Raw genomic sequence first — 10,968 nt, forward strand, 5'->3', positions numbered from 1 at the left:
TTGGGCTAGTCATCGACCGCTCTGAGCCTTCAGTCCTTCAACTGTCAAATGGAATCATGATCTCTGCTTCAGAGACTCGACCTGAGGATTAGATGGTATCACACGAGTGAGTGGCACGTGGGCATTCAGCTGTGTGGGGCGTCACTCTCGGGGCCGCAGTGCAGGGCTCCGAGACTGTGCCTGGCATCGCCAGAAGGGATACGGTGCTCATACATTTTCTGTATTTGCTATGATGATTTTCCAACAGATGGCAGTAAAGTGTCTAAAGGGCACGTTTTATTAGTTGACGGAAAGGTGCTCTAAAGGCTGGCGGAAGCCCGGTTCATACAGAGAAGCTGGGAATCACCTTTGGGTCAGAGCCTGAAGACTCAGTGCGGAAGTGGGATGTGGGAGGGGTGTGGTAATCTAGGAGGTCTTTCTGGAGGAGGTGCTTGCACAGGAAGTCATTTGGGAAGAAAGAGAGGGGAGGGCCCCAGGTAGCCCAGACTTTCCTGGCCTGACCCTTCCTCCTCCACTGACCTCCCCCCACCTGCCGTTCAACGGCCAGCCAAGGTCCAACTGCACAGCGAGAAGGGTGAGCGGGCTGAGATGGGACCGCTGCGGGAGCAGCTTATCAGCGCCTTCCAGGAGCAGATGGACGTGCGGAGACACCTGCTGGAGCTGGAGAACCACGCCATGGAGGTGCAGATCGACACCTCCCGCCACCTGCTCACCATTGCAGGGTAAGCACCCCCCACCCCCCGGGACAGGGGCTGGGAGCTGGAGATGCATGCTGTGCCTCCCACCGTGGCCTGAATCCCGGGTCTCCCTCGGGGGTGGGGCTGCGGCAGCTGGGAGCACGAGAAGTCGCGCAGGGCACTCAAGTGGAGGGAGGAGCAGCGCAAGGAGTCCTACACCAAGGACGACAGTGAGAAGGACTCGGACACAGGTGATGACCAGCCAGACATCCTGGAGCCCCCCGAGGTGGCCTCCGCCCGGGAGAGCATCGCTGCCCTGATGGGAGAGCAGAAGAAGCTGCGAAAGCACAAGGTGCCTGGGGTCTGGGGGTCTGGGAGGGTGGGTTTGAGAGGCCCCAGCAGGAAGGGGCTGGGGGAGGCTTGTGGGAGGAGCGAGAGCTGGGAGCTCAGGCCACAAATCCCCTGTGACCTTACTAAACTCCTTCACCTCTTTGTGCCTCTCTTACCCATCTGTAAAATGGGAGTATTCAGCCCTAGTAGGGTTGTTGGGAAGATTAAACAAATGCCTTTCACATGCCAAGGACTCAAAAAATGGTAGCCAATATCATAATTAGGATTTTCCAGATCCCTGCCCTCTGTTCTGGAGCATATCCTCGCCAGGGGGTTTCAGGGTACCATGAGCCCTGAGGGCATCATTTGAGCTGGGGCTCAGCAGATCCACGGAGCTGGTTCCAGGGATGGGTTGTGGTCAGGACGGCAAGAAGGTAGGCACAGAGGGGCCACTCAGGAGCAGCCCCTGGTTGCAAGGCCCGAGATGCAGCTTCGAGGGTGGGCCCCGGAATGGGGCTTCGGCCGGGAGCCCACAGTCCGGGGGCTGGAGGGGCGGGGACAGGCTCAGCGGCGGGCGAGAGCCCGCCTGGCGCTGACCCCGCTTGGTCCCCAGCTGACGCTGGAGCAGCGCTGCCGAGAGCTGCGCGCGCGCGGCCGGCGCCTAGAGGAGACGCTGCCGCGGCGCATCGGCTCCGAGGAGCAGCGCGAGGTGCTCAGCCTGCTGTGCCGCGTGCACGAGCTCGAGGTGGAGAACACCGAGATGCAGTCGCACGCGCTGCTCCGCGACGGCGCGCTCCGCCACCGCCGCGAGGCCCTGCGCCGCCTGGAGCAGCACCGCAGCCTCTGCGACGAGATCATCCAGGGCCAGCGGCAGATCATCGACGGTAGGGCCCGCGGTCCGCGCGTCCGAGCCACCCACGGGCCCCATCGACCCGCGGAGGGCCCGAGGGCACGCGCTGAGCCCTGCCCCTCCCCCGGCAGACTACAACTTGGCCGTCCCGCAGCACCTGGAGGAGCTGTACGAAGTGTACCTGCGCGAGCAGGAGGAGGGCAGCCTGGAGCGGGCCACCATCATGGACCGCGTGGCCTCTAGGGCCCTGCAGGTGGGCGCCTCGGGCCTGAGCATGCGCACATGTGCTAAGGGAGGGGCCGATGCCCAGGGCAGGGCGTGCAGGTCGTCGGCATGGCGGTGGGACCAGGCTGGCTGGTCCCCAGGGAGTTGACTCCTTCCTTCTTATCCCACCCAAAGGCTTGCCAAGCCTGAGTAAGCTTCCTTTCTCGGCGTATTCTTCTCTGGCACTTGTCCCCGCCCAGGCTCTGAGGGTCAGGTTTGGCTATCTGAGAAATGACAGATGGCCCCAGACGCCCTCCCAGGAGACCAGGCCACCAGGCAGTGCCACGGGCGATGCCTAGCATACCACAGCTTGTCCCTGGGGACCCAGAACAAGCCCACTGCCCTCTGGGGCTCCCAGCCCATATTACAGCCCCAGACACCCTGTGTGCCTTTGTCACCCTGTGCTGCTACCTGGCCCAGGACCAAGCCTTCTGACTGCCCCTTCTCCCCCTCCCCAGGACAGCTCTTTGCCCAAAATTAGCAGAGCAGGAACCTTGCTGACCCCAGAGTCTGACCCAGAGAGCGTGAAGACGCTGAGCTCCGAAGCCCAGCTCCTACAGAGCAGCTTCCTGCCTCCGATCAGCACAGAGAGGTGAGACCAGGGACCACTTCCTGCCAGCCCTTCCTGCCTGAGCCACCACAGGCTGTGTCCCAGAGATGCCAGCACAGATTAGGGCTTCCTGGGGAGGATGGAGCGGGAACGACAGGGGGGAGGTGGCACAGGTCTGGAGCCAGGACCTTTGGGTCCTCTCGCCCTTTACATAACAGCTCCCCCCCTAGGGTGGGGGTGGCACTGCAGTGGGACCAGCCTGGTCAACAGATGCCCATCCTCCTCCGCCAACCTCAGTGAAGCCAACCACGTGCTCAAGGCCAGTTCCGGGGCCTGGCAGGTGAAGAGCTCCTCTGTGCCCACCCCACCCCCCATCCCGATTGGCAGCCTGGTGACGCAGGAGGTGAGCACTGGGAACCGCTGGCCCGATGGGCTCCTCTGCTGCAGGTGGGAGTACTAGGGTGGACACCCAGTGGTTGGGATACAACCTTTCCAAAACAGCCCCCTGGGGACATAGGGTCCCTGCTGTGTCCAGTGGCTTCTCTTCCCAACCAATTCGTCTCACAGGCCCCCACTCAGGACGGCCTGGGCAGCCTGAGCGGCCGGATCAACTCCTCCCCTGACAGCAGTGAGAACCTGTCAGAGATCCCTTTGTCCTGCAAAGGTGTGCCCCCTGCCCACCCTGTCAGCCTGAGCCTGGCATCGTCTAAACTGCTCAGATCACCCAGCCCAGAGCCCCTTCCTTCCCTCTGCACTGCTAAATACACCCATGCGTCGGGTGCTGACCATTCTAGAAAGAGAGGCACCAGTGCCCAGAGAGGATTAACGACCTGCTCTGTCCACACAAAGCTGGGGGCACAATCAGAAACCAGAAGGGGGAACACATGGCACTTAGGATCATGCCCCACCTTCCCACTCAGAAATAATTGTAATAGCAAATATAGACCGAATCCCTACCCCCTGGCCATAGGCTATGCCCACGATCTCAGTTACTCCTCATAACCTGGGACTTCCCTGGCGGTCTAGTGGTTAAGACTCTGCGCTTCCACTGCAGGGGGCATGGGTTCGATCCCTGGTCGGGGAACTAAGGCTTGGCCAAAAAGAAAAAAATCCTCACAACCCAGTGGGGTTAGTTTTACCATCCCCAGTTTACAGATGAAAGTAAGGCTCAGAAACTTGCCCAAAGTTTCTTAAACAGCAAGCAAGGGGGGATGCTTTGGCAGAGAAGGGGTGTTGGAGGTGCAGGAGAGGGAGGAATATGTGGCCTTGATCCCGGGTTGGGTGCTCCTTTGTCCCGCCGCAGAGAGGAAGGAGATCCTGACGGGCACCAAGTGCATCTCGGTGAAAGCTGCCCGGCGGCGCTCTCGGGCCCTGGGCGCCGAGGGGCGCCACCTGCTGGCACCCAGCATGGAGCGCAGCAGCCTGTCCCTGCACTCGCTGAGCGAGGCTGACGAGGCACGGCCACCCGGCCTGCTGGCCTGCAAGCGGCCACCCAGCCCCACGCTGCAGCACGCTGCCAGTGAGGACAACCTGTCCAGCAGCACGGGTGAGGCCCCATCCCGGGCAGTCGAGCATCGTGGCGATGGCCCTGGGCCCTGGCTGCGTGGCCAGAAGAAAAGCCTGGGCAAGAAACGGGAGGAGTTGCTGGAGGCAAAGAGGAGGAAGCGGAGGTCCCAGTCCTTTGAGGTCACAGGGCAAGGGGTGAGTCCAGGGGCAAGGATTGGGGGGTCTGGGCCCCTGCCTTGCTGGTGGGGCTCTGAGGGCTGGATTGCTCCAGCGGCCCCAGGGTACCCCTAGCCGTGCACCACCCTTCATGCCGTATCCCCCCAAGCTGGCATAGCAGCTGGGGCAGACCCCTGTATCAGATCCCCACGCAGCTCCCACCTCACCTCACTGCTCTCCAACCAACACAGCTCTCCCACCCCAAGACACACGTCCTGGGGCCCCGTCCCGTGCAGAGCATCTCGGACCACAGGGTGCAAGTGTGCGGGCACCCAGCCCCTGGTACCCGGCATCTGGGAAAGGTCACCCTGCCTATGGCCAAGGTCAAACTCCCTCCAAGCCAGAACACAGGTCAGTACCAGCAAAGGAGGGAATGGGAGGGGAGCGCTTGGTCAGCCCAGGGAGGAAGCATGTTGAGCTCCCTGCCCTATGGCTGCCCCTTGCTGGAAACAGGTTTCTTGAAGAATATTTGTGGGACTGGCACCTTGGGGTTGTGCCCCTAGGGAGTTCAAAGCCACTGGGTGATCAGAGGGGATGGAGAGGCATTCCTAAAGCACTGCTCGTGGCCCTTCCCGTGTTGCAGGCCCTGGGGACTCCTCACCCCTCGCTGTCCCCTCCAACCCAGCTGGTGTTTCCCAACGGGCTACCCGGGGGCCCCGCCCGCCCCATGGCACAAGCACCCATGGCAAAGATGGACGCTTCCGACATAACTGAGGGGCCCTGCCTGGAACCGGCCCTCCTGCCCCCAAGACTGAATGGGGTGTAGCAGGAAATGGGAGATGGAGGCTGGGCAGATGGGGGTGACCTGGGAGCAGGAGCTCAGCATCTCAGAAGGCTGGGGCTCCTGAGACCCAGGAACGGTGAGGGTGCCTGCCCAGCACTTCCGTGCTTTCGGTGCCACTGGGAAAGGGAGGTGAGCCCAGGAGGCACGGCCGGGATGGGAGGGCTCCCTGGCCTCCCAGGCCTGGACAGAAAACCCTGCTGCCAAAACCCTGTTCTGAGACCTGCGGCCCGACTTGGCCTCAGAAATGGGGGGGAGGGAACTGTTAATGGGACAGCTCCTGGGCCCACATCTGGGGCAGGAGCGTTCACATACTGTGGTTGGGGTCGGGGAGGGAATCTGGTTTTGTTACTTAGCAGTGGCTTCCGCCCCCAAGCCCCCTTTCTAACAATAAAATCCCATTTGAGTCTTGATGGTTGTGTTGGAAACTAGACCTTGTCTGAAATGTGGGGTGGCCATGACTGATTAAGATTCAACCCAACTCCCCACCACCACCAACCCCCCCACCAGTGCCCTCTGGCAGGTTGTACAGCACCAACCTACAAACACCTGGGGGAAAGCAGTTTTCCTCTAGACCCTGAGGTCTTTTCCCAGGAAGGGCAGGGCTATAAGGCCCATTCACGTCCCCTCCCACCAGCCTTCCCCTCTGCCCAGACCCCCTCCCAGGAGAGGTCAGAGACTTGGGGTGGTCCACAACCCAAATGAGGTGGTTACCCCCTACGAGTCGGGACTCAGAAGTTGCTCAGCTAAGCCCCCCAGCTTCAAGGTGAGAAAGCTCCCACAGGGGTACCTAGTGCCTTGACCATCTGGATGCTTTTACCTGCCCTGTTCCCTGTGGAGGTGGGGCCCTCAGGGAAAAGCTAAAGAAAGATGGGGAGCCCCTGACCTGTGCAGCCCTCCTTGGACTGTTTTTACCCATGAACTCCGTGGTTTAATCATCCCCTCGCCTCTCTGAGCATTGGTTTATTCTACCAAGAGCATTACCTTCAAGTCAGCGTGAAATCAGCTCCTGAAACCAGGCATCTGGTCTACCACCCCTCGCCTGGATTCCACCCAGCTCCAAGGCCGCCAGCGCCTGGCCACCCAGGGGGCCACGGTAGGCACCTCCGCTGGCCATGCCACTCCTAGTCCCTCTGGCCCATCTCTGCCGGGCCTGTATTTCCCGATCCAGAGGCCTCAGGGACACCGAGCTTCCCGCCCCGGGCCCCGCTTGGCTACTTCGGGGTCCGGATGAGGGGGTGGTAGACGGGCTTCACGATGAGGTGCAGGTGCAGGGCGTTCTCCACCAGGTACTCGGAGTTGCGCCGCTGCAGGTCGGCGTGCGCCAGGAAGTCGCCGGCCTCCTCGCTGCTCTGGTGAAAGCTGTAGGCGTGGCGGACCAGCAGGCGGCCGTGCTGGCGCGTCCCCACCAGCACGGTCTTCTGGAAGCTCACGCCCGCCGCGTCGCCGCCGCTGCTGGCCGGCGTGACCACGAGCCGCGGCCGGCCGTCCTCGGGGCGCGCGAGGGGCAGCGCGGTGCCCGCGGCATCCGCGTAGACGGGCCGCAGGCTGACGGGCAGCCAGCGCGGCGAGAAGAGCACGTTCCACGTGACCCGGCGGCCCGAGTCGTGGCCGCTGGGGCCCAGCTGCGTCTGGAAGCTGGTGCTGCGATCGTCGCGGGCCGGGTTGTTGATGACCCACGGGGCGCCCCACGCGGGCGCGAGGTAGTTGCGGGGCAGGAAGGAGCTGCCGTTGACGTCGAAGAACTTGGCGTAGTGCAGCGGCGAGGCGGCGTGGAACTGGTAGGCCTGCAGCAGGAGGTCGGCCACCGCCGCGCCGTGGCGCGCCAGGGCCGCCGAGCGCGCCTGCAGCTGGAAGAGCTGCGCCGGCGGGATCATGGGGTAGCGGATGGAGCGCAGCGCCCGCTCGGCCACGGCCGGGGGCGGCCGCGCGCGGCCCAGCCACGCCTCCAGCGCGTGGAACAGCTCCAGCTCGTCCTGCAGCACCAGGTCCGAGCGCGGCAGCAGCTGCGCCAGCAGCTCGGGGCTCACGGCGCCCCACTCGGCGCTCCCCGCCACGGCCGACAGGTTCCAGGCCAGGAACTGCAGGCAGCTCTGGCGCAGGGCCTCGTCCCCGGTGCTCACCGCGTAGTGGTACCAGCCCACCGCCGGGCCCGCGCCGCCCGCCAGGTGCGCGCGCATGTAGTCGGCCACGCCCCGCTGCAGGGAGGACACGCCGTACTTGGCGGCCAGCCTGTGCAGGGGGATGGCCTGCGCCAGCAGCACGACCAGTTCGCCGCAGTAGAGGTACCTGCCGGAGAGGCGCAGGGATGGGGCGCGGTCAGGGCGGGCGGCTGGGCGGGTGGGCCCACCCCGACCCCACCCCGACCCCACCCAGAGCCGCTTTGTGGGTCCAGAGGGCCCCGGCCTTGGTCAGAGAGCATCATGGCCAAGGGTGCCAACAGAAGGGCCCTCCCACGACCATCCGACCTCACCGCCTCTTCTTTCCGTTTCTCGTGGGGACATGGAAATAGCATGCACGTATTGAGCACCTACTAGGTGCCGAGCTCTGTGCTAGAACAAGACAGATGTAGCTCCTGCCATTGCGGGGTTTACTATCTGGACTCATGTGCCGCCAGCTGCTTGCTATGAGAGTGGGCAAGCCATTTAACTTCGCTGTTTGCCTCTGGGACTAAAAGATGTTTCCCAGGCTCCCGTAGAGCGAGTGCGGCCATGTGACTAAATTCTAGCCAATGAGATGTCCGCAGAGGCACAGCGTGGGATCGGGGGAAGGCTGGTTAAATAGAACTGACTGGGGTGGCGGGCAGACCCTTTGGCCCTTCTGTGTTATCCCTCTTACCATTGCCTGGAAGTTGGAAGCAATGACCCGAATTCTGCAGCCATCTTGTCTAAGCCGTTAAATCGGGGTCACTTTCTCAGACTAGAGTGTGAATGGTGCCCCACTAGCAGGAGGCAGGAGATGGGGCAGAGAGATGGCTAACCTTTTTAGCTCTCTAGCCCTCTGGTTCAAAACGTGGCCAGACACCAAAGCCACCTGGAGACATTAAAATAAGAAACGACTGCTTGGGGGACTTCTCTGGTGGTCCAGTGGCTAAGACTCTCTGCTCCCAATTGGGGGGGTGGGTTCGATCCCTGGTCAGGGAGCTGGATCCCGCATGCCGCAGCTAAAGATCCCACGTGCCACAACTAAGACCCGGCGCAGCCAAATAAATAAATAAATATTTTTTAAAAAAGGAAAGAAACGACTGCTTGGCCCAACCCTAGACGGAAAGCCCAGGATCCAGGGTGGGGCCCAGGAATCTACAGTTTTTAAAAGCTCTCACGGCCAGATTTGGAAACAGCTCTGAGGTTAACTGGTAAGTGACATGAAACCACACAGAGCTTCCAGGCAAGGGTGGGGGAGTCACGCTGCATTTTGCAGGAGTGCAGTGGAAGGAGGGAAGAAGGAGGTGGTCGCACGGTCATCCTAGTGACATCCAGGGAATGGGCATGATGTCTGCTAGGAGCCAGGGCTTCCATCGCCCTGTGAGTGGAGAAGCCAGGGACCTGGGAAGTCCTGAAGTCTTCCCCCTGATCCTTCCCCACCTGATGAACTTGTCAAAGACCGCAGCACCGTCCCGGGGCTCCTGCAGCACCACCTCGCTCTGGTTACTCAGCAGCTCCCGGAACAGCTCGCTGTGCAGTCCCAACAGCAGGCGGTGGGCGTGGAAGACCCGGACCTCGTCAGTGCCCGCAGCCTGGACCCGCAGCACCACGTCGCTGGCATTGCCCTGCCGCAGCAGCTCCTGCAGGCGTTGGAGCAGCGTCTGGGAGTGGTTGATGGAGGTGCCCGTTGACTCCCCGCCGACATCGGTTTTCTGGGCTGCAGCAGGAAGGAACACGGCACAGCCTGAGGAGGCACCCGGGCCCCGGGCAGCATGCTGGGGTTGCGGAGGGACCAGCTAGAGATGCATGTGGTTGGATGTGGGCAGAGAGTAGATGAGCCTGGGGCGGCTGTGTGCTCACCTGTCTGTGCCCGTGAAGTGCGTGGATGCATGCGTGTGCACACAAGCACATCCTGGGTGGGGAAGCTTGTGAGCCTGACCCTGAGCGGACCCTGAGAGGATGGATGCTGTTGGAAGGTGGGCAGATTCCTGGCGGGGAGAGCTCGTGACCCAGCATGGGACAGAATGTCCAGAGCTGGTCTCCATGATGCCAGACCCCTAGGGGAGGGTCGAGGAACCTCTTGGTTCCCACCCTTCTCACCTCCTGAAGAACTGTGCGCCTCACCCCTTGGAAGAGTTGTCCAAAGGAGTGCAGTCACTAACACACTGAGCACTTACTACAAGCCAGACACGCTCCTGGGAGCTCAGAATAGCACAGTGAACAAACAAGCCGGGTCCTTACACTCATAAAAGCACAAGTTAGCTCCTTAGACAGGCGATAAATACACAAATAAGCACTCTAGTTTTAGATCTTGATAAATAAGGGAGGTGATAGTAGTGGGGTGGCAGCTCCTTTAGGTGCAGGAATCAGAGACAGGCTCCCTGAGGAAGTGATGAGAAGGACCCAGCCAGAGGCCCTGGAAGAGGATGGGCTCGGCAGGCTGGGAGGGGAGCGAGGACCTGCCCTAGCCCTGGGTGGGCGGGGAGGGGCTGAGTGGGAGAAGAGGCTGCAGCCTGGAGGGGAAGCTGTTTCCAGGCCCAGCAGCCCTCCTGGGTCCCGTCTACACTGGCCTGCGGGAGACCGGAGAAAGCACAGAGGGCCAGCTTGCCCTGGACAGGACTCTCGGGGTACCTGTGCCTTGAGGCTGGTGTTCCCCGCTTCCAGGCTGGGCGCGCTGGGCCCTTCTCTCATGTTTCCAGGGATACCGTGAGGGTCAGCTGGGGACATGCCCTCGGTGACAGAAAAGTCAGTGACAGAGAACACTGCCGGCAGCTTCTCCAAGCGGAGCACAGTGTGAGGAGCTGACAGCAGCAGATGGGCGTACCCACCCCCCAGAGTGCACACACACGCACACACACACACACACACACACTCACACACACACACTCACAGTCCCGAGGCCCACGTGCGCTCTTGGAGAGGAGACTCACAGGAGAGCAGAGCACCTTTGTGTAAGCAAGAGGGAGACAGAGGGAGGAAGAAAGGGTGAGAGAGGCGCCTGAGGTTATTTCCCAGCCCCGCCTCTCCAAGCTGTCACACTGAAGGCCCTGAATGCTGATGGCACCCCGCTCGCCTCTACCTGGGCCCAGCTGCCTGGGACAAAGGACAGTGGAAGGGTCTTCTTGTCGTTGAGACCCCTGCCTGCCTGCCCAGCCCTCGGCCCCTCGGAGGCAGGCTGCCCTCCTCCACGGAGCTGTGTGATCAAATCCACTCTGCGCCCGTCCTGGCTGGCTGGACACCGCCCCCTCCTGGCCGTGTGTGGCTAAAGCCGGAAGGTCCTGCCCCTTCTCCCTGCCCCCTGCCCACTCACCTGCACGAGTGACCAGGCCCACTAAGGTCAGGATGGCCCAGAAGCTGGCCCAGGACCCAGGTTTGGTGTAGCCCAGCCTAAGCATCTTTGTGCCCGGCCCCCAAGCCAACTGGAGGAAGAGCGAAGCCCAGACCTCTCCACTCACATTCCTCCTCCTTATATAGGGTCCCGCCCAAGGGGCTGGTGCCCTCCCTTCCCCGGCTGGCTTCCCTCCCACCACCCAGCCTCTGCCGTGGATTGGTGGAAACGGGCCCCAGCTGTTGCCCAGGCAACGAGTTAAGCCAGAGAGCAGCAGCCCCAGGGGCTATTGTGCTGCCCGTGGGCCCCTGAGGGGGACAGA

At 62.1% G+C, this 10,968-nt stretch overlaps 2 protein-coding genes across 3 annotated transcripts in view; one reads left to right on the forward strand and one right to left on the reverse strand.

Annotated features, from left to right (window-relative positions):
• KIF19 (kinesin family member 19) overlaps positions 1 to 5,504 on the forward strand; it is a 24,988-nt gene extending 19,484 nt beyond the window's left edge. The window contains exons 11-20 of the mRNA XM_059907072.1: positions 548 to 722; positions 831 to 1,029; positions 1,621 to 1,891; positions 1,989 to 2,110; positions 2,580 to 2,713; positions 2,969 to 3,074; positions 3,239 to 3,335; positions 3,975 to 4,372; positions 4,585 to 4,744; positions 4,977 to 5,504. Of these exons, the coding sequence (XP_059763055.1) occupies positions 548 to 722; positions 831 to 1,029; positions 1,621 to 1,891; positions 1,989 to 2,110; positions 2,580 to 2,713; positions 2,969 to 3,074; positions 3,239 to 3,335; positions 3,975 to 4,372; positions 4,585 to 4,744; positions 4,977 to 5,107 (1,793 nt within the window). The 3' untranslated portion in view covers positions 5,108 to 5,504. The remainder of the gene's footprint in view (positions 1 to 547; positions 723 to 830; positions 1,030 to 1,620; positions 1,892 to 1,988; positions 2,111 to 2,579; positions 2,714 to 2,968; positions 3,075 to 3,238; positions 3,336 to 3,974; positions 4,373 to 4,584; positions 4,745 to 4,976) is intronic.
• Positions 1,913 to 10,743, reverse strand: BTBD17 (BTB domain containing 17). Of its 2 annotated transcripts, XR_009499467.1 has the most exons (4): positions 10,629 to 10,743; positions 8,759 to 9,035; positions 6,159 to 7,463; positions 1,913 to 4,291 (listed from the first exon to the last, which is right to left on the reverse strand). XR_009499467.1 is itself a non-coding variant. In XM_059907073.1 (3 exons), exons 1-3 carry the CDS (start codon positions 10,711 to 10,713, stop codon positions 6,389 to 6,391), a joined length of 1,437 nt encoding a protein of 478 aa, XP_059763056.1. In that variant the 5' UTR covers positions 10,714 to 10,743; the 3' UTR covers positions 5,851 to 6,388. The 2 variants fall into 2 exon arrangements, 1 of the variants encoding a protein (XP_059763056.1); XM_059907073.1 differs by lacking the exon at positions 1,913 to 4,291 and having other exon boundaries at positions 5,851 to 7,463.
• Between the last annotated feature and the right edge of the window lie 225 nt (positions 10,744 to 10,968).

This window comes from Balaenoptera ricei, chromosome 20 (assembly GCF_028023285.1).
Source record: "Balaenoptera ricei isolate mBalRic1 chromosome 20, mBalRic1.hap2, whole genome shotgun sequence".
Taxonomy (NCBI): domain Eukaryota; kingdom Metazoa; phylum Chordata; class Mammalia; order Artiodactyla; family Balaenopteridae; genus Balaenoptera; species Balaenoptera ricei.